Here is a 23,596-nt window from a genome sequence, read left to right on the forward strand (position 1 = left end):
CTACATAGGAGCGCATCCAGAGTAGTTAACCTTACTCTACTCTTGATCTAAATCCAACTATTTAGGAGTATTTTTGACATGATCCGTGGGTATCCGATAGCTCGGAGAAACTTCCTCTTAATCACATTTAACTGGTTGGCCAATGCCCTGGTTTACAACGGCCTCTCCTACTATTCAGCTAACCTTGAAGTTTCTTCTCATCTTGGATTCTTTATCAGGAAACATTAATCAATTCAAGTTCGTCCGAGCCGCACTGCTTACACGCTCTGATTGGTCTGATAATAATTAAAACCATCAATATTTGAACCCAGGTTAATTTTGAAGCAACAACATTTTAAGAAACTGTTGAACTTACTTTGCCACAAACTTAAGTTTTCTAATCCCTATATCTTTTCAACCCAATGTCGTAGAGCTTCTTGTTTCAAAATAGGCATTTTTTTACCTTAAATAATCAGAATATCAAAGATTTATAGCATCAGGATATAGGGAATAGATAACCTTAATAATATTTTCATTATTTCGAACAACATTTTCATGATTTCGAAATTATATCGATAAAACGAACAAAATGTTTAAAAGTGCTCAATGCTGCAATGTTTATGTTTAAATGCACAATTGATGGACTTAAATAAAAAAGTTTTTGTGCAGACAATAATGTGCACAAATTAACAACTAGAATGACCCCAACTTATACAGCTCGATTGATTGATTGCTCAGAAATATACAGCTTTGTGTAGCTGTATGATTAGTAAATTCTTTTCCAGCCAATCAGGCAGGGTGGTCCGCGTCAGTGCTGGTTCTATGCTACCTGAGCTGGGAACTTTAGAATGGATAACCTTTCATCCCAACTACTTAATCCGAATATCCATGTGGAAACTTTTAATTTTAATCCTTAATCCACTCTTTTTCTCTCTCTTTGGTCCGTACATTGTTTTCTCCAATGAGAGTGCAGGAATATTGTTCGCAAATTGTATTGACTAATGAAAGCCTTGAAATTCTATCCCATGAGAGAAATCCGCAATTTTTGCAATTTTTAACAATTTTTTTTCGGCCATTTTCTAAGTTATAGTCGGTGAAGAAAAATATTTAATAATAGGTTTAAGATTCTTTTGTAATATATAAATGGACGAGAAATTAAGTTAAGAAAACGAACCAATCTGGCGTTCTTAGAATTCAATTTGTTGATCTAAATTTTTAATCTGGAGACTAACATAATCTCGAGATGATGTTAATCTCGAGATAAGCAAAAACAGAGGATTAAGCATTAATCCTGATATCCACGATTCTAAAGTTCCCAGCTCTGTTCTGTGAGTAGTCCGTATTTAAAAACAACTGATTGATTTCCGTTGTACAGTTCTGCAGTAGAGGTTCCTTCCTACTTCCTTGGCTGGTATTTCATGGACAAATGGGGAAGACGATGGGTTCTGTTTGAAACTATGATGCTTGGAGGATTATCATGCATATCCTGCATATTTGTCCCTATTGGTAGGTTTTTGCACGCTCTTTGCGCCTTTTTCTGTTTCACCTTCCAGTAGGATTTTAAAATATTTTTCCTTTGTGATAAAAATAAAAATATACCTGTACACTGTTTTAAAAATGCTTACTTGACCTAGCACCAACCAGAAGAGAGGTGTATGCATTCTCACCAGTGCTTTGACTGGTGCTACGTTAAGTAAGTATATATATATATAAAACATTGGTAGTATTATAAATACAAAAATATTAATAATCATGCAAATGAAATTAACTTAAAAATCCTATTATGATAAAATGTAATTAAAATGTAAAAAAAATTTAAAATCTACCGGTGGTACAATTTTATCGATGATTAAAATCCTAAAAGAAATGAAAAATAATATCTTTTTTTTCAGACGCTGATCCTTGGTGGACGGTATGTCTGGCTATGGTTGGAAAGTTCCAGATAGCCGCAAGCTTTGCGGTCATTTATGTTTATGCTGGGGAGCTTATGCCCACTGTAGTGAGATCACAGGTAAAAATGTGTAAATTCGTTACAATCTTAAAAGTTTCCCATTTTTTAGATTCTGAATTTTTTTAAATGTTTTGAACATAAATTTAAAAAGTTCCTTATTTACATTTCAATATTTAAAATGGTATCTACCTTTTATAGCACCCTCCATTAAATCAGTTATTTCTATGGTCAGCACACTGCAGATTAATGAAAAACGCACCGAAAGTTTAGTTTAAGGATTAAAACTTACAACATATAAATAGGCCATTTTATTTAAATTGCTAGATCTTATATTTAAGCTGGTTAGCCTAGTACTTTTTAAACACTAGGCTTGGGCATTTATTTCCCTAGTTGGGAAGAGAGGGGACCGGGGGGGGGGGGGGTTAAACATGACACAAAGAAATCTTATTTATTTTTAGGCGATGGGAATATCCTCATTTGTTGCAGGAATTGGTCTTCTACTTTTCCCTTATATAAACAGTTTGGTAAGTTTTCCCTTGTATAAACAGGTTGGTAAGTTTTCCCTTATATAAACAGTTTGGTAAGTTTTCCCTTATATTAACAGTTTGGTAAGGTTTCCCTTAAATTAACAGTTTGGTAAGTTTTCCCTTATATAAACAGTTTGGTAAGTTTTCCCTTATATTAACGTAAGTTTTTCCTAATCTAAACAGCTTGGTAAGTTTTCCCTTATTCAAACAGTTTGGTAAGTTTTCCATTATTCAAACAGTTTGGTAAGTTTTTCTTATTTTAAACAGTTTAGTAAGTTTTCCCTTATATAAACAGTTTGGTAAGTTTTCCATTGTATGAACAGTTTGGTAAGTTTTCCCTTATATAAATAGCTTGGCAAGTTTTCACCTACATAAACAGTTTGGTAAGTTTTCCCTTATATAAACAGCTTGGTAAGTTTTCCCTTATATAAACAGTTTGGTAAGTTCTTCCTTATATAAACAGTTTGGTAAGTTTTCACTTATATAAACAGTTTGATAAGTTTTCCCTTATATAAACAGCTTGGTAAGTTCTTCCTTATATAAACAGTTTGGTAAGTTTTCACTTATATAAACAGTTTGGTAAGTTGTCCCTTATCTAAATAGCTTGGTAAGTTTTCCCTTATATAAACAGCTTGGTAAGTTCTTCCTTATATAAACAGTTTGGTAAGTTTTCCCTTATATAAACAGCTTGGTAAGTTCTTCCTTATATAAACAGTTTGGTAAGTTTTCCCTTATAAACAGCTTGGTAAGTTCTTGGTAAGTTTTCCCGTATATAAACAGCTTGGTAAGTTTTTCCTTATATAAATAGTTTGGCATGTTTTCCCTTATATAAACAGCTTGGTAAGTTTGTCCTTATATAAACAGCTTGGTAAGTTTTCCCTTATTCAAACAGTTTGCCAAGTTTTTCCTATGTATTTTGTCTTAGAGAGCTTTAGTAATATAGACATTATATTGTGTCCCAAAAACATGAAAATTAAGCGTAAATTTGTAAATCTTTTTGATCTTTTGATCTTTGATCTTTTTGTAAATCTTTTTCCATGGAATAAATATTTATGCTTTTTCAGAAAATGTTCCCAAATGTTGGATTGTTCAACTAAGTAGAACAATCTTTATCAATAAATACATTTCCGTCAATATCGGAAAGATAAGACGTCTTTAATTCTCATGAGTCTAATCTGTATAAATCACGTATTGATTGCAGCACTCTACCAAAGTATAAAAAATATAACTTATATATAACTGTAATTTTTTAATTAAGCGAACCTTTCTACAAAGACGACAGCTCCCGATTCACATTTCAAAATATGTCTGATCAAGTGTGAAACAGATGCTAATGCTTATAATTTAAAAAAAATTCTGGGTTCTTTACAAAAGGACTTGCGCATTTCTACAGCAAGAAAATATATAGGAATTATGAGAATTAAAAACTAGAAAAACGTCAATATTTCTCACATTTTTTATCTGATTCAGGTTTTAAGGGTATACCGTTGAAAATCGCCATCTTTGCATGGAGGGTTTCTTTAAGTTACACTACAGTCCCTGAAACAGTAAAAGATTTGCCAAAATTTTTTTTTTTAAATGATTCGAAATCTCCTTCTAGGGAGTAATCAGCCGTATACTCCCCCTGGTGATTATGGGTAGTTTCTCCTGTCTGGGCGGAGTAGCAGCTCTGTTCCTACCGGAGACACTGTGGACCCATCTCCCAAACACTCTGGAGGAGGGGGAGTCGTTCGGTTCAAAGTTCAAGATATTCAGCTGTCCAACCAGGTAAATATCGTCTTCTTACAAGATAAAAAAGGCCATAAATGTTTTTTTTCAAGATCATTGAAAAACACGGATTCGCATCTTTCACAGCGTCTCAAATTAAATTGATATCTGTATGGTGCGATAAGAATAGAACATTCGAAAAATTCTGCTCTAGACCAAAGAGAGAAAGTAAAAATACGATTCAGCTGTTTTTTTTACGGGTAAGGCACTTCAAATCAAAAGTTTCTGGATTGGATATTGAGTTCGGCCGTTCTCCTTAAAGCTTTTAGTCTAGGAAAAGATTTATAAAAAAACTAAATTATTGTGTCTTAAATGAAAAATGCTTTAGTTTGTTACTTTGATAGAACACAAATTATGCCAAATTCTAATAAACAATAATTCTAATAAATAAAAAGTGCAGGTATCATGTAAAAAGACAATAAACAACACTGTGTACCAGGGGGTTTAAAAAATAATTATCTGGCTCAAAATATTTACAATTTTCTTGCTTTAGACGAGTGTCGAGGGACTCCATTGAACCAACAGAACTTCAGAAACTTGCAAGAGAAGAGAAGAATAAACCTGTACAAGTGTAAACAGTAAAGTTTTAGTACCTTGTATTGTACAAGCATTAATTTAGTGTCTTGTACATACATATATTCAGCCTGCTTATTAAAAACTCTCATAAATATTTAAGACCGCGGGAGTTTAAAGTGTTCCAACACCTTGGAATTTGATGTTATCGCTAACTAACTCACTTGTGCTTTTCAGCAGCCATTTACATGCATATTTTTGCACCTTAAAGCACTTGTTGATAGTTTTGGTTTTTAGAAGTAATTGGCAAAATTCTCATAGATTTTAGCTTAAGAGCTTGAGACCTTAAAATCAGAGTGTACATAGCTATTGATGTAGCACTGCACACCTTGAACTTTACAGTGTACAAATAATTAAATAAGGATACTCATCAATGTAATGTCAAGTGTAAAAGTGTACTGCCCATACACCTTACACTTTCACTGTACACTTTAAAGTAAAAGTATATTGTGAAATCATCTAAACCAGTGTTTCATGGATTTATGAACTGTCATACCTGTACAGTGTACAGTGATTAAAAGCTGTTTTTACTTTACACTGTACAGCGTACAGTGTTTACTGTACAGTGTACAGTGTACACTAGTTTTCATCATCATGATAATCCATTAATGCATTCTTAATTTTTGAACGTGTTTCGCGAAAATATTGATTTTAAAATATTCTTATAAAGAAATCATAATTCAAAGTCGGAATTTTCAGCACGTGTTTTGAAATCACGTGAACAAATCTTGTGCATAATATATTCCTTTTATGATTTTATCAGAATAAGAGTATTTCAAACTAAGGACTACGTTTTTTTCAAAACAAAGCTGAAAGAATTTTTAACTCTGCAAACTAGACAGAAGGAGAAAGTAAAATTTCTGCTGAAAGGAAAAAAAGTTTCTGATAATTTTCTTATTAACAATGCTATAGAAGTAAAATTCATGATTCCAGAATTCAGATTCAATTAGTATTTAGTAAAAAAAATTACAAAAAAAACTCTTAAAATTTTTTCTTCGATTTGTGGAAACTGCTCCAAACCTTAATTTTGTAATCCTTTATCAATTTGAACCTTTGATATTTCAAGCTTAGACTGTAGAATTCAAAGATATACGACATTCCGGGTTGCAAAATTACAGGGATTTAACAAATCTAAGTGTTCGGCAAAGTTTGTTTTAAATTAAAAAAAGAATTTATCCAGAAACTACCAGAGATGTTCAAATATTAACTGATCAAAATCTTGATTTAAGAAATATTATTTATTGGTTCAAACTTGTTTTATCAAATCACCTGTTCCCCAAAGCAGGGAATGATTTACTTGTTGTACTGTAACGTTTACTCGTCTTCCTGCCTAAACACCGGAACAGTACATCAATGAACTAAAGTTTTCAGTACTTCGGGAGCAAATGGTGCAGTTTTAAGTTTTGACATTTTTATAAAAAACAAAGATATCTTGTATATATATCTATATATATATCTATATATATACAGGGTGTCTCAAAAAAAACTGTGCAGTAGGGGTATTAGTAACTGAGGAAACAATTTTTGTTCAATGTTTACGATCAAGGTGTCATTCGAAAGCTCTATATTTCAGTTATTTCATGATGTGAAATTTTTCTTTCTAGGCCTCATACTTTTTTTGTTACAACCAATTATTTGAGCATAAGTCGAAAATCGGTTTAGTAAGAAAAAGTTTTGAGAGCTAGAAATAAATTGTCTCATAACTTTTTCTCACAAAATTTACACCTTGAAATAATTGAAATATATAAGCTTTTAAATGACCCTTTGATTGTGAAAATTAAACGAAAATGATATCCTTTGCACCCAATACCCCTACTGCAAATTTTTCGTAGGACACCTTGTATCTTTTTGATTTATTGATTTAAGTATAAAAAACAATAAATTTAAAAAATACATCTCCAAATAAAAAAAAATTCTTAAAGTAATTCGAATTTTGAAACACGAACATAGAATAAACCTGTACATTGTTTTTAGTTAAGATCATATGTTTAGTGTTCCATGACACCAATTGATTGTAAAAATTTAACGAAAACCCCTACTACTTGTTTTTTGGGACACCCTGTATATTTAAAAATTTCATGTGACACCTCGTTTTCTCATTCTTGCTTACATTGGGAAATGACTTAGATAAAATGCGTTCATAATTTGTAAAGAAAAGTTTTTATTGTAAACCAATGGATATATAAACTCCGTGCATTGAACATGCAAGTATACACATAATGGAGTAAAATTTGCTTGTGATTATATTCGCAATTATAAAAGAATCTTTAAGCACTTGCCACAAACTCAAATGTTCTAATATCCTTGACTTTAACATGAAAGTGTGGCCTTTGATTATGTAAAATTTGACCATTTGATCTAAAAGTTTTCATAGTTTGGAATATCAAAGGTCTCCGACGTACATGAGGTTTAGAATATTAGAATATTAGAGTTTTAGGTTAGTTATCAGTTCCATTTACTTTAATACAATGCAATTTTGTTCTGAAACATTTTGAAATTTTTATCACATCTGAAGTAAACAAGTCTTTTGACTTTAACAATCTTATATTAATGAATTGTTTTTAAAATTGTAATTTAAGTATTTTTAGAATAGTTCTGCTTATTAATCCCCTTGTTATCGTTTATGTGTAATTTTGATTAAAAACTTTGCTTCAGATGTACAATTAAGCATAAACTGGAAAATAAATGTATTCTTTATTGTTTAAACTTTATTGTTTGGGTGTAACGATGATCCAAACCTAATAGAGTAAATAATATATATTTGACGTCGGTTGACTCACTTCATTTCTAACAATAAAATAACCATCAAAATCATTCCGGACTAACCAGAGTGAGATGCATTCGGTTTCTTTTATTTGAAATCAAACGTGTTTTGTTCTATAATTCAACAATCAACTTACGATTTTGTTTATACTGTACTTTTTTATTCATAATGTATATACCGACAAAAAGTATTTCAGAAAAAAAGGCTAAAAAATTCTTTTTAACGGGTCAACTTGTGATCAACACGCAAAGCTTTTAAAAATATTAACAGAACCGTTAAATCCACGTAAAATATATCGTAACAAATGTTACAATTAAAACAAAATAAAATGTTTAAACTTTATTTCTTTTCTTCAAATATTTTTAACTCTATTCTGGTTCTGTTATTTTTTGTCTTTAACAATTTGGGTTATATATAATAACATATTATTGATTTCTTTTTAATTCACCAACTGTTTTTCTCCCATACCCTTAGTAATATTTTTGTGGCAAAATTAATTTGAGCGCTTTAGTGTGCGCCGTTTAAAGTTTCTGAGAAAACCCTAAGGGGGCGGGAGATGGAATCCCCCAACCGTGATAGGGTTAAACAAGTGCTTAACATTCCTTTGTTTACAAAATGGGTTATATCTTGTAGGAACTGTAAAGGAGAAATGGGGTATAGACTGAAAGCTAATCATTTTAGCTCTTGATCGCGACCCATGAAAGTTATATTTGATGTTCCTGTCTCGAGAAATAAATATAAAACTGTTTCAAAGGAATTGAGTCTTTGCCACAAATTCTGATTTTCTAATCTCTATATCTTTGGATTCCAGCGTCGTAAACCTTTGAAATTTCAAACTATGACTTTTGTAGATCAAAAAATATCAAAGATTTACGACATTGGGTTCCAAAGATATTGGGATTAAAAAACAGAGTTTGTAGCAAAGACTCAATTCCTTTATATATATATATCTATATATATACAATTTTGTATGGAAACAGATCATATTCAGCAAATAAGAAACCAATCTGAAAACGAAGATAACCCAGAGAAACCTCGTCGTAACTTGGGTTTTCTCTAATTATTATTCATAATTTTTATTTTTATTTTTAATAAATATAATTGATTGTATTATTTCGTCACCAGAACTCCCACTAATGAGAGCAGTATACTGGTCAAATGTCTCCGTCTGTATCACGTGACCACCACATCAGATATAACTTTCAGGGGTCGAGATCAAAAGCTAAAGTGATAAGTTCTCAGCCTATACCCCCTTTCATTTTTCCTTTACAGTCCCTTTAAATAAATTTGTTTGGCCCAGTGGCGTAAATAAGGGGGGTTATTGGGGTTACTTACCCCCCCCCCTAGAATCCTTGGGGTAATTACCCCCCCCCCCCTATGGGTAAATCCCCCACTAGAATCTTTGGGACACAAACATCCCGGTTTAGTAACTTGAACTCCATTCTCCATGTCCATGATTACCATTAAAAGGAAAAATGTAAACAAAATTTTGGCGCTTCGCGTAGATAATCTTACTCAATCAACTTTAACAAGTAACAAAGATAAATTTTACCCAAAATACGAGTTTTTTAATGCGGTAGCGTACTTCCACTATATGTCAAATTAAGTATTAAGCTCTTCCGGGGGAGGTGGGGAATAAAATGTTAAAAGATCAAGATTATTAAGAATTAAATAAAGTAAGACATTTCCCTTTTAATATAGTGAAATTATATAAACCTAGTATATTGACGACAAGAAAATTATAGAAATTAGAAATTAGAATAAAAACAAAGACAATATTTTTTCAAAGTTTTGCAGAGTAGCTTTTCTAAAGATTAAAAAAAGTTGCATCTTTTTCTTCTTAGAGTAAAACTATTTTTTATATTACTTAAAATAAACTCAGTTTTTTACAGATCTTTGTAGTTAATGTCAAATGAATGACTATAATAAAGGATATAAAATAAGGTGAAAGCTGAAAGGTAGGAAATGAATTGCCTTTTTTTGATGGAATTTGTAAATGCCAATGCAAATCAAACCCAACTAAAACCAATAATTTGATATACATTCATGATATTCTTCTAGGGAGGGGGTGTAAAAAAAGTCTAGGTGGGGTAAAAAAAAAATTCTTCGCGCGCCACATTAAAAAGTATTAACCCACCCACTACAGAACCCTTGCCCCTGGTTGGCCATCATTTCTTCGAGTGGTAATTTTGTTTGGATATTGGAAATGGAAAATATGTCGATATGTGTACACTCATGGTATAGATGTTGTACACTTAGAAACATCAAAACTTTTTAAACTTTCTTCAGTTTTGATATAATGTCAATATTCACAATTTTAAACAGGGACGGTTAACATTTTTTTGTCGTGCAATGAGTAAAAGTAAGGACATATTAAAGGGAGTGACCGGCAATGTATGATAGTTAAACTGAAAATGTAGTTTTGTGGAGAAATTTTTTGGATTCATTTGAGACATATAAAAAGTTTTAATGATGTAATTACTGAGTTTGAGTGTAAAGTTCAAAGTCATCTATTTGGGTGGTTACGTTTAGAGAATCGATCTTTTTAAAATTATTTTATAACGACGACGAAAATGTAACAAAAATTCTAAGGTAAAATAATGAGTTGTTTAGGAACAGGATGAGAAAATTAGAATAGACTCTTATCATCGAAAATAAGTAATCTTATTTAGTTATTGGTTTCTGTAATGTCTCATTGCTCACAAACATTTTCTGTAGATTTTGTGGAATTTTTATGGAAAAGAGGACATTTGAAGAATTTGAAGAAATCTGTGAACAAATTTTTAAAGAATAAGAAATTCAGTATAATGATGAAAAAGAAATGAATGATTATAACATTGATTTATTGACAAATTTCTGATGAGAAATTTGTTCCTAAACATCTAATTAGTTTACTGTAGAATTTTTTTTACATTTTAGTCGTCGTTATTTAATAAATTTAAAAAGAATCTATTCTCTAAACGTAACTACCCAATCCAAATGGATGAATTTGAACATTGACTTTACGCTCAAACTCAGTAATTATACATCATTAAAACGTTTTTTTCTCCACAATACTACATTCTCAGTTCAACTACCAGATTTTGCCGGTCACTCCCTTAAATATGAAAAATGTGATGGTTAGAAATGGATAAAATTAATAAGAATAATGAAAGGAGAATGGAAAAATAATATACAGCACGTAAAACTAAAGTAATTTTCACGTAAAATTAAAATCTTATAGTTTTTCAGTCAAAACCCATCTTATTGGAGACCCATTGAAATTAGTATCTATAACGGGATAATTTAGCTTTTCTTCAATATTATACGAAAAATCAAAACCAAAGGAAGAAGCCATGAGTTCAGAAAATATTGTAATTTCGTTTAGAGGTGCTCCTTCTCCTTCTCCTTCTCCTTCTCATTCTGCAGGGTGAAATCAGAACGAAAAACAAAGGAATTGAGTCTTTGCCACAAGTTCAAAATTTCTAATCCCTAAATTTTTGCAACTTGATGTTGCAAATCTACGATATTTCAAATCTAATCTAACAGAAATAATAGTCAGAAATATTTATGGTCTACACCATCAAGTTGCAAAAATACAGGGTTTAGAAAATCAGAGTTTTTGTCAAAGAATCAATTTCTTTATAATAACTTCTTTTTTGCAATACTAATCATTAACAAATTATATTTAACATAGAAACTTTAATTTCATCTTATATTTAATTAATTCTAGGTCGGCATTGACGTCCCATTCTTTGTGAGTAACCCTGTATCAAACAAAACTTATGTGTTGCTACACACATGTTTTATATAATAAAACAAAATGAACTATGTGTAAAATAAATTGCTGTTGAACACACTGAATTTCATTTTCTTATTAATTTTCTTTAAAGACATTTATGTCTATATGTTTCCTCTTTTTACTTTTTAACTGCACTTAACAAATATTAATGTGTCCTTTGCTAGTGTTACACGATATTGGGAAAATTTTTTATAATCTAAGCAATTTTATTTCTCTGCCTTGGGTTCTAAGACAAGCCCTCATTCTTCTTTCAACCCTCTCTCGGCACATGTTCAATGTTTGTTTAAGCTTATTTTTTTCAAATTGGAAAATTTCTGACTTGGTATATTACCCCAACACTTTCAATTATGCATACAAATAAATTATGCTTACAGCCTCATGTATACTGAAAACGTTAAAAATGAAAAAAAAATATAGAAAAACTTGTTTTTTTAGTTCAATTGTTCATTTAACACCAGACAACGACTTAAAACCTGTCTTTCATCTTTAAACGCTTGATCTCGCTATCCAATATGGTACTTTTTGATTTTTAGATCAATGCTTGATCTCGCAATCCAATATGGGCACTTTTGATTTTCAGATCAATGCTTTATCTCGCTATCCAATATGGGCAGTTTTGATTTTCAAACCAATGCTTGATCCCTGAATTCAAGTTTTCCCTGCATGATCCCAAGATTCACAACACATAAGTTCTGATTTAAATTGAGTAGATAAAATCCAAATCATCTAATTATCAAAAAATATTTTATCTATTTGTCCTTTTTCAAAGATTACAACAATGACTCATCAACTAAGGCTTGATCTTGTAAGTCATAAGTTTTTAAACGTGACAGGAGTTTTTATACTTTTTGACATTCTTTAAATATGAAATAGGTAACTGATCCATTTTAACCCTATTTCTTTCAGAGACATGAAATATCTACTGGTTTATATTTGTGTTCTGCAGAGTGCTAGGAACACAAATTCAATGTAAATATCGAAATTTAATAAAAGTCTGACGCTGTCTTTATCAGATTTTCAGATAAAATTCACATTTTTAACATTTAGAATTTTATCGAATCTAGATTTTTAATCATTTTCCTTCTTCTTCAGCTTTCATTTTTCCTATTCTACATTCCAGGGTTTCCCAATAAATTTAGTTTATTTGGGACTTTTCAAAATATTTTGCTATTGTCCTAACTGTTAAATATTAAAATATATTTTTCATAAAAAACATGCAACCACTTTAGTTTCATTAAAGTAACCCCTTGCCTTCTAATTTCAGTAAAACTTGATTTTTTTTTTTTTACAAATTTTTCTTTTTTTCCCTTATTTTATTGTGCTATTTCTCCATTCCTAAAAATCATTCAAAATATTCAAAGTTATTCAAAATTTATTTTCTTGAAAGGTTTTATTTTAGGTTTTCTTTGCTATGCTAAATTTTAAGCAAAGGATTTGAGTCTTTGCCACAAACTCAAATTTTCTAATCCCTATATCTTTACAACCTAAAACTTTGATATGTCAAATATACCCATTCTAATTAAACTGAATTCAAAATTTGAAATATCAAAGGTCTACAGCATCTGGTTGTGAGGAAATACTTGGAATTAGAGTTTGAAGCAAAAACTCATGTTCTTCAAACGAATTGTTTCTAGCTTTTCTCTGTTTTCTATCCTTGCCCAATTTTTTTTTTAAGTACAGATCATCGGGAACAACAAAACATGAATAATAATGGTTTGTGTACAATTATTCAGTTGTATATCTGCAGTACAGATTCTTAATAACAAGAACCAATCCAGCTCAGCCTTTGCTACACTTCAGAACATTAGGAAATCAGACTTAAACGAAATCTTAATCAAAATCAGGGCGCTTCGCACCCATCTTCTATTTTAATTTTTATTTGTTGTTCAATCTTTCAGCATTTTCTCTTCGATAAAACAATACAAACATTTTTGGCGGATTTACATTTTTTTCGTGAATTTTCAAAATTTTAGGAATATCAAAATATTTTTGAGAGAACTTTTTGTAATTCCCAAACCCTAACCCTTTCTTGTGGTGCTATGTGAGGTACCTACAAAATTTTAAATTTATCGGTTCAGCCGTTATTACGCTCATTGGATACAGACAAATATCAGAAAAAGTGCTTCAATCACAGATTTGCATCACTTGATTTTTAAAGAAAATTTCAATTCAAATCGATTAGTTTTTTTAAAATGAAATCGACAATCAACCTGTGCAGTGGTCGTTTTGACGTTACAAACAAACAGACAAGTCAAATACTAGATACAGAAAGAAAAGAGTTATAGGTTTTTCTAAACATTGGGAATTATCAAGAAATTAAACTTTTGTTACAAACAATTCACATGCAGAAAAAAGTTGCTAAGGTCTTATGAATCTCTTTTATAGTTTTTATTAAGACTTTTTTCTTAGCTGACCTGCATATATAATAATATTAATTATTAGTATATTTATTAATAGTTAAGGACTCTTCACAAAAGTATGAATAACTAATTTACATTTAAGAAATATTATGATATTATGTACCATTCACACCGATAACCTTTATCTGAGTAACAATGAGGAAGATATAATTTTGTCAATTTTCTTCCACATCTCTGTTGCATAAATCCACTAGTCACTTAAACATACAAAATACATACAAAATGATAAAATTTTCAAATATAAAAAAGCTATAATATTATAATATATAACATATTTTTTAACATTTGTTTAATTTAGAGATTTTGTTCCAACCAAAACCTGGACAGCATGCATCAGATTTAGGGACTGGTTAAAATAAAAAATTAATCAGCTAGTCTCTTTCGTAGGTTGATCATTTGTACATATATCCTATGCTGCTATAAAAAAGTTGAATAACAGAATTTATTTCTTGCTGCGTAAAATGTACAGTCGAAATGCGCAGTCACACAAGAATCCGCAACTGAAAATAATCAGTTTTAAAAAATATAAACATTAATATAAATTTCATACTTTTTATGGTACCATTGTGCATCGAGCATTGCCGTTTTTGCATGGAGGGTCACTTTAAACCAAGTCAAACATACCTAGACCAATCCGACTCAAGCCTGGGAGTACAATACTTGATATTCCTAGAATCAGGGAACTACTGGAGAAATGGGAATCCTTCCTCAAGATACCCGTCCTGAATGTGGATTATACATTTATTCATATAGAGGACAGGACACTCCTACTTCAGGACAGGTGAGGACAAAAAATATTTATAATACAGTGGAAACCATTAAACTATAAAAGAGGAAGTAATGATTTTGCTTCGTCCAATGAACATTAAACCAGTGGTCCATATAATTCCATCTGATCAATCCCAAATGTTGATTGATTGATATTAGGGGCAGAAATAAACCCAAAGAGAATAGAATATATATTAGAGTGGAATTTACTAGAAAAAAGTGTAAAACAGCCATTTTGTTGTACGGTTATATTCTGCAGGTGTACTTCACATCTTTATGCTATATAACCTTTTGGGCCCTGGAATATCATTTTATAGAAAATCTAAAATTATTATTAAAAGAAAAGCAAATTATGAAATAGGAAGGTTTCATAATTGACCAATGATCATTTCACATAGACTATTTTAGACTAGACTTTCACTTTACAAACGATGATTTTCCGTTATAACTATAAATCAAATGATGTATTTTATTCACCTAATTAATTTTATAAAGTTTATTTAACGGCTTTAAGATTCGAAATTGAAATAGATAGTCTAGGGGAACATACTGTATCAATTTACTCTACTGCATATAATCTGTGAACATTTACATGATTTGTACACTTTGAACTCCCTCTCAGGCTGAAATGGACTGAAAAAATTCATACTGAGAGATTCTTTAAATTCCACTCTAATATATATAGTGTTTATTTTCTGTATATCAAAATTTATCTCTATATTAAATACTGATATTTACATCTTTTAACACCCCAAATGCAGTGCACATGTCTGAAGTGTAGTACACGTACAGAAAAACTTGTCAAGGTTCACAATGACATATGAAGTGTACTTTCATGCCCCTAAATGTATTTTCAACACCGGGCCCAATTCTATTTGGGATCAGAAATGGAATGATATGGACCCCTGCATGAAACACATCAATTGTGCAGTGTATAAATACATTTCACGTAATAAGTTGATTTTTGGTAAAGCGATTTGATTTACAACAAAATCAAATATATCTGGTTTTGTAGTCCACATTATTATGGGTCTGCATATTCACAATATTAGCTAGGAAAAAATAGTTATTCTAGGGTACACCTTTGACCAAAATTTAAAAAAAACAGAAAAATTATAAATCATTAGTAAATTTTAAATTTTATTTGTGTTAAATGTTTTGCAATATCTTTAATTGCTTTCTTAAAATTACTTTTTTTCTTCTCTTTCCACATAATATCCGTGTCAAACATTTAAGTACAATTCTTGACTTTTGTTTGTTGAATCAATGATGTTTTCTTCTTCAGTTGGAAACTCTTTGAATGGAACCATATTTGCATTGTGAAAAATGAGACTTCAGTCCGTATTACATCAAATGGAAAAGAGAGTTTTTTCTTCTTTAATATATCAACTCCACTAACGCTAACTTTACTGAAAGATGTCACAATAGGTAATAAATGAAAAAAAACACAATCATGAAATCTTAAAAAGAAGTATTTGCGAAAAATGAAAGGAGGGTTAGGCTGAATTTAAAAAAAAAGATCCCATGATATATTCACCATTCTCACGATGCAAAAAAAAAAAAATTTATGAATTATAATATCTGAATAATCAGTTTTAAATTCAAATTTAATAATTTATAGTCTTAGTGGGATAACACAACTAACTGAATTTATATTGGTTCTATTTTATTAGGCCTTATGTGTTTTCAAGTTTCTCTTGTGACTTTTTTTAGGATTTAACCTCATCCCTTACCATGTTTTGCGAACACTCTTTTAATAAATGTTTTAATAGCATAAATATAAAGGAAATGACAAGTTAAGAAAAGATGCAGCTTTTGTTGGAGACATTTCTGATTTGAATCTGTGGAATGGAAGCAAGTCCTTTGAATTTATACAAGACTGGATGTCAAATAGGATACATGAAAGGGGGGATATCATCAATTGGGATTTGATCATGTCTAAAAATACAGAACTGATCATAACAAATTTTGACAGAAGTGAATTTTTTGAGAAGAAGAGCATTGAATATATTCTGCTTTCGGATAAAATCAAATCTGAGGAGCTTCATAGATTTTGCAGCAATATTGGAGGAAAAGCTGCGGTTGTCAACCAATTAAACTTTCCATACTTATCCAGCTTATTCAATAGTTCCAGATTCAACGCTTCGAGGTTTTGGTCTGGATATTCAGATGAAGATGAAGAAGGCGTTTTCATGAGTGTAGATAGGATTCCACTCACATCTGAAAGTTGGGCTCCAGGAGAACCTAATGGAAAGCATACTGAGAACTGTTTGATTTCTGCCACTTACACATCCACCTTGATGTTTAAAGATACATCATGCTCTGAAGAAAATTATGGCTTCTGTGCAATTAAGAACCAAAAGCCTATTAAGCTAAGAGGAGAAATAGGAGCTATCCCTGTAGATAGGCAGTATTTCTGGAATGAAAAGCTACAGAATGGAAAATTTTCCTTCTTTGGTAATCACCGCTCAGAAATTTTCTTTAATGGTTTTGTATGGCAAATAAGAGATGTTGAAAATGGTAAAATATATCTTAAACATGAGGGCAACTCATATCCTTTTGGGAACCATGAATGGTTAGATATCAAATCTAATTCTTCTGTTTTTCTTGGATTAACAATCTGTAAAACAGAAGGTAATAAAGCATAAATTAACTAACCATGATAGCTTTTGATGAATATCAAATCTCATTCAGATTTCAACTGTGGAAATGGAGATTGTGTACCATTGTCAAATGTTTGCAATGGAAGGTATGACTGCTCTGACTCATCAGATGAAATTGACTGCAGTCCCTTTATCCTATCCGGATACAATAAACATCTTCCTCCACCTATCCATGGTCAAGGACTTGTTCATATAACATTCATGGAAATAATACTTGTCGAAATACAGGTTAGAGGTGTAATCAGGGTTCCCACTTTAATAACTTTTTGGCAATATCAGAAAAATTTGTAATTGGTGCATGTGAGTTTATTTACCTTGATTGGCACAGTCTTGAGAAAAATTTATTTGGTACAAAACAATTGTGCACAAAGATCTTTCAATTTTGAAAAAAATTTCCAGTTGGCATTGAAATATTTTTAATGCTGCTTGTTTAAGGAAAAGCAGTCAATGATAAACCTCCAGATGGGGATTACTTCCAAATGGAGAGACAGCAGGATTGAATACGTTAATATTTTGCCTGGAAAGATAAATGAAGTGGAAGAAGATTTTAGGGACAGTATCTGGAGTCCTGATTATACATTTTACCTGACAACAAAGGCAAGAGAAGACATCTCATTTAAAACTCTTGAAGTTATGCCAATGGGAAATGGAACCCGATCGCCTTACTCTGACCTCTACAAAAGAATATACTTCAATTGGGATGAAGTTTTTATAATTACTAGACAGTTTTATGTTGCAGAAATACAATGCAAATTTAAAAACCTCCATCTCTACCCATTTGATGAAGACACATGCACTTTTTTTATTTACGTGGATGGAATAAGTTGTTGGACCCCATTTTCAAATGCTACTGTTATAGATCTTGACGAAATTAAGCCAACAGTGCCTCAGAACATTGGTCAAAATGTTGTTGTTAGTAGGAAAACATATATCACTGATCTTGGATATTTGGCGGTTGATATCAATTTTAGGCGAAAGTTTATTGGAGTATTTATTCAAAGTGGTCTGCCAGTCACCCTGTTCTCTGTCATTGTGTATGTCACAAATACTTTCTGTCTCGAAATGTTTGATATAGCTGTTACAGTTAATGTTGTATGCATCCTAGCTATATCAGGCGTTTATTCAAACATTACAAACTCTCTTCCACCAAGTGCATCTATCAAGATTTTAGAGTTTCATGTACTTAAATGCTTGTCATTGTCTGTTTTTGTTTGCCTGATGCAAACAATTCACAAGATGATCTGGAACAGAGGCACTAAAGTCAGCCCAACTGAGATCATTAATTCTAAAGCAGAAAAATGTAGAATTAACAAGGCTGCAAAAATAGTTTATTATGTCTCATCTTGGATAATTCCTATAACTTCTGTTCTGCTAGATTTAGTATTTATTGCTTTTGGCATTATTCATGAATATCAACTGATTTAATACTTAAGCATCATTATGCACAACATTAGTTCAACAAAAGTTCAAGATTCTATTGGAATTAAACTTAGAGAGTATTAATCAAGGTCTGCATTAATGTACTTTTCAGAATACAAGAGTCAAAAATGAGAATCTTACATGTGACAACAATAACTTTAATATCCTTTTTGATCTGGTAAGTTATACATTTTTTTACTAGGGCAAAGTTACCTATTGCATCATTGTATGTATTTGTTTTTAGCATCACAATATTACTGTTCTTTAGTCGGGCAACTGGGGAAAAGATTATCTCTAGTGTGGGGAAAGAACTTGGCTATGCTACAACATCTGTTTCAGTTTTAGGCTCTTTAACAAGCTGGTCAGTTTGTTTCAGATTTAGGTAATGCATACACATCCCATCAGATGATTTGTTTAAGATTAATGACAAAATGACTTTACTATGATTTTCAGACCTAATAGTCTGAAAAGATACTCAACTATTGTCGACATCTCAAGGTCTGTCCCTGGTTCCCTCTTCAGAATTTTTTTACTTGAGATTACTCATACCTTTTTTGTTGCAAATGGTGTCTCCTATCTTCTGGAAGCTCGGTAATATGTTGCATATTAACATTGAATATTATTGACCATGTAACCAATGTAAAAAATATTTGTTTTAGGATACACATACTTCAATGGAATGGCATATGTTGCCTATATGATGATAACAAAAAAAGGATTAATATGATAGTTAATGGAGACATATTCCAATATAATTCTTCATTAGCTATCCTCAATGCTGACAATGAAAATTCTGTAAATGATATTATACTTGGAACAGATCAGTCCAAATTAAAAAACTACAGAGGAAGAATTGCCAAGTTTAATATGTGGAACAAGGCATTAGATTTGCAAGATGCAATTGACTGGACCTGCTGCAAAAACTGGAATAATGGAAATGTATTTGATTGGAGTAGATCTTCCTTAGACTTGATAAATATGCAAGAAACTACAATTTCTGATGAAGTACTCTGTTCCCTTTCAACACCTGGAATCATTATAGTACCAGAAAAAATGACATACATGAGCATGAAACAATTTTGTAATAAACTTGGAGGAAGTATTTACAGTATACCATTTGAGAGCAAAATCAATGATCTGATTGATATGATTAAAAGCTACAGCAATACAACTTGTGATCCCATGAAAATGCTTGCTGCAGGTTATACAGATGAAATAAAAGATGGAGTATTTGTTGGTGAAGATGGAGAGGTATTAGATAAACTAGGTTTCAAGACAGGGGAACCTAATGGGGGGCGAATAGAGAATTGTGCCATGGTTTCTACATCATCTTTAAAATTTCATGATGTTGCATGTGATGAGGATGCTGGAAGCCTTTGTGGTTTTTGTAAGCTCCCAGAAATTCCTGCATTTGAGTTACGAGGAGATCTTTTGAACATTGTAGTAGATAGACAGTACTTCTGGACTAGAGAGATTTACAATGGAAAGTATGTGTTTAAAGGTATACAAGAGAATGAGTTAAGGTATCAGAAATCTAAATGGATTGTTGTAGACTCATCTGATAAACAAATCATTTTTTTGGATACCAAGAAATACCCTTTTGGGAAGAGTACATGGCAGGTGACAGAGTCAGGTATACAGCTAATGCTAAGCTTTGATGGCTGTACTGGGAACCAATTTAACTGTGATGATGGTAACTGTATTGATATTAAAGAACGTTGCAATGGAAGATATGAATGCTTTGATCAAAGTGATGAAACTAACTGCAGCACAGCAATAATTCAACCATCATATAAAAAGTTTGTTCCTCCCCTGTCATCAAAAGACACTGAGGGCCCACTTGTGATAGATTTGTATTACTTTAGCTTGGTCATTCTTGATATTATTGACACTCGCTCATTAATGACAATCCAATTTGGCCTTTTCTCTAAATGGAGGGACTCAAGAGTTGAGTTTGTGAATTTAAATAAAAATATGAACACTACACTAATTGGAGATGATGCCAGTAAACTTTGGACTCCAACTTATACCATGTATAAAACTACAGAGGTCAACATGATTGAAGACTACAGTTTTCAGGAATTGTTTGTCAAGCCAGACATCCCAGGATTGGAGTCAGATATTACAGATGTTGAAAAAAGAATATTATTCAAAGGATCTGAAGTAGACATCTTCAAAAGACAGTGGTTTCGATCTGATGTAATTTGTGATTTTGACTTTCTTGAAGATTTTCCCTTTGATGACAATGTTTGCTCTTTTCAAATTATGATCCATGGAACATCAATGGGTTGGTATTTACCTTTGGACAATCTGAAGATGAACATTGCATTTCAATTAAAATATAAACCCTTTGAGACTGGTATGTATATGATAGAGAGACAAACCGTAGAAATAACAGAGGAAGCAGGAATTTTTTTGGTTAAGGTATTCTTAAAGCGTAAGTTTCTAAGTGTCTTCTTGCAGAATGCCTTGCCAAGCATACTGCTTTCCATAATTGTCTACATGTCAAACAGCTACTATAAGGAAAAATTTGAAGCAGCCATAACTGTGAATGTAACCTGTCTCTTGGCCATGTCTGGAATTTTTATAGCAGTATTTCAGAGCCTGCCAAAAACACCTAGCATCAAAACTATTGATCTGCTACAAATAAAGAGTATTTTGATATCAACCCTTATCACTCTACTTCAAACATTAGTTGCAAGGATTAAGAATATCGAGATCACAGAATTGAGCAAGCAGGCATGGAGAGAACAACCCAAAGAAATGAATGATACAAAGATGATATTATTTCTTGATTTTACCATGATGTGGTTTCTACCAATACTAGGATTGACTATTGATGTGCTGTTTATCATATTTGGAATTCTTTATGAGAATGGAATATACACCCTTTCTTTCTCTTAATCAGGCTAAAGGTACTTTAAGACTTCAAAACTTCTAAATATTAGCTTTCTTAAATTTGTTCTATTTCAGAACACAGATTTGTGGATTTATCAGATGAATTAGAGCAACTGTTGTTATTTGGCAAAAATATTGAAATAAATGTTAGTTTTATTAAAATAAAATTTAACAACTTCATCAATTGCTATTTTACGCAAAAAGTTAGAATATTCTCTATACAACTTAAATAATGCATGTGTAATACGTAAAAACTAAATGAATTCCTAGATTTATAAAAATAAATTCAAACAGACCGGAAGTAAATATTCAATTTGTTTTTACATTCCCATTGATGCAGAGGGTGAAAAAATTAGGCTTCAGCTTAAAGATTATATTGTTCCACAGTGTGAGTGAAAAAAAGGAATTAGCATTGTTTTACAAAACATTAACTTTTTTGGCAGAATTCATGTTTAGGTCAAATAAATATTAAAATATAATTAACAAAACGACAAAAAATGTTGGTAGAAAGGACAAAAAATGTTGGTAGAAAGGACAAAAAATGTTGGTAGAAAGGACAAAAAAATCCGCCAAGCTTTGAATGTCTAAGATTAAAATACATCTTTACAATATTTAATATTGATCATTTAGATTAATGATAATATTCTTAAAATTTTTTGTGATAAAATTACTGATTTAATTTCCTGACTAATAACTATTTGCTTTGAATAACATTAAATACGCATAATTCTAGATTTTATGTGAGTTATTAATAGATGTTGAATCACCCTGTAAAATAAGCATATTTTTGCATTTCCGTATAATTATATGTATCACCTTGATATTATAGTTCAGTGTCATCTATTCAGAGTATAAGAATAAATATAGATACAAATTGGGTCTGTACCATGTACGGCGGGGGGGTCCAAAAATCGTATACTAGGAAATTACCTACAAATTAATAATGTATTACAGTGAGAACTAGAAAATTGTGGGATAGGAAGACGACATTAAAGTCATAATAAATGTATTTGATATTAAAAAGTAATTTGTTTTATCAATAACTTTTAAAAATATATATCAAATTAACTGGGGATCTGTTAACACTGCTTAATTAATGTGATTTATGTTCATTACTGTTTAACCTTATATATGGGGGGGGGGGGTCAAAAAGTATTTGAGCTAGGAAGCTCAAATTGTCTGACTTTTCTAATTAGCACATGCCCATCACTTAAGGCTTAAAGCTGGGCTTTTATACCTATAACTGCCTGAGTCCTCAGGTATACTGCCTAAATGCCTAATTTTACCTATACCAGACTAAATCTATATTTAGACCTACTTCCAGTTATTGGATTTCAACATTTTGTAGCTCTTTGGAAAGCCTATAACAAAAGCAACTAGATTGCACAATCTTTGAAAAAAAAATTTACACAAACTTTTCAAAGACGCCTGTAAAGGAAATTTGCACATTTTCAGTTTTTCTGGAATACATATTTAGGTTTTAAAAATTTTACAAATGTTTTAGCACATTTAAATGTGCTGGGAAAGGGCTTTTCAAAAATGTATAATTTGTTGCAATTTGCGCAATTATTTTTTGCACATTTTTTGCTTAATAACTAGATTTTGCAATAGATATTTGGGATTTTGTAAATTTGCCATTTTTTGTCAGATTATTGAAGTAGAGCCCAAGGGCTTTCCAAAAAGGTATCAAATGTTATAGATTTGTATCAAAATAATATAAAAGAGGGGGGGGGGGAATCAATTTGACCCCTCCCCCTCAGGGGACCAGTCATTTTACCGGACGTCAGGATAAATAGGGTTAAGTCATATTCCTCACTGTATTAGAAAAGTAACACGTTACCATATTATTAGACAATAAAATAAGTTGAAGTGAAAATTAAAACAATTAAACAATACCCCTGTACAGGGTTACACACAAAGGATGAGCCTTAATGACGACCTGTAACTCTGAAGGCTGAACTAGTGTTATGCCTTCAAAAAAGTTTAGAAATACAAAGGAGTTGGTCACTCAGCACCAAAGGGGTATATCTTCCTTACAGATCATTATTTTTACATCTAGTTTTTTCTAAAGTAAGTCCAGTATATC

General features: G+C 31.3%; 3 protein-coding genes across 3 annotated transcripts in view; all 3 read left to right on the top strand.

The window, feature by feature from the left end:
• LOC111708704 (organic cation transporter protein) overlaps window positions 1–6,270 on the top strand; it is a 34,756-nt gene extending 28,486 nt beyond the window's left edge. Inside the window, exons 16-21 of the mRNA XM_023482164.1 lie at window positions 66–218; window positions 1,355–1,485; window positions 1,872–1,990; window positions 2,389–2,454; window positions 4,058–4,224; window positions 4,718–6,270. Of these exons, the coding sequence (XP_023337932.1) occupies window positions 66–218; window positions 1,355–1,485; window positions 1,872–1,990; window positions 2,389–2,454; window positions 4,058–4,224; window positions 4,718–4,799 (718 nt within the window). The 3' untranslated portion in view covers window positions 4,800–6,270. The remainder of the gene's footprint in view (window positions 1–65; window positions 219–1,354; window positions 1,486–1,871; window positions 1,991–2,388; window positions 2,455–4,057; window positions 4,225–4,717) is intronic.
• A 7,815-nt stretch (window positions 6,271–14,085) lies between these two features.
• On the top strand, window positions 14,086–18,700 carry LOC111708709 (uncharacterized). The gene is made up of 6 exons (XM_023482169.1): window positions 14,086–14,105; window positions 14,391–14,543; window positions 15,816–15,958; window positions 16,316–17,164; window positions 17,225–17,421; window positions 17,629–18,700. Exons 4-6 carry the CDS (start codon window positions 16,414–16,416, stop codon window positions 18,616–18,618), a joined length of 1,938 nt encoding a protein of 645 aa, XP_023337937.1. The 5' UTR covers window positions 14,086–14,105; window positions 14,391–14,543; window positions 15,816–15,958; window positions 16,316–16,413; the 3' UTR covers window positions 18,619–18,700.
• Window positions 18,701–18,702: 2 nt separating this feature from the next.
• Window positions 18,703–21,677, top strand: LOC111708708 (uncharacterized). Its single transcript, XM_023482168.1, has 5 exons — window positions 18,703–18,790; window positions 18,881–18,994; window positions 19,066–19,203; window positions 19,272–21,527; window positions 21,586–21,677. The coding sequence occupies exons 1-4, from the start codon at window positions 18,741–18,743 to the stop codon at window positions 21,514–21,516; spliced, it is 2,547 nt and encodes an 848-aa protein (XP_023337936.1). The 5' UTR covers window positions 18,703–18,740; the 3' UTR covers window positions 21,517–21,527; window positions 21,586–21,677.
• The last annotated feature ends 1,919 nt before the right edge of the window (window positions 21,678–23,596 follow it).

Source organism: Eurytemora carolleeae, unplaced genomic scaffold, assembly GCF_000591075.1.
Source record: "Eurytemora carolleeae unplaced genomic scaffold, Eaff_2.0 scaffold899, whole genome shotgun sequence".
Classification (NCBI taxonomy): Eukaryota; Metazoa; Arthropoda; class Copepoda; order Calanoida; family Temoridae; genus Eurytemora; species Eurytemora carolleeae.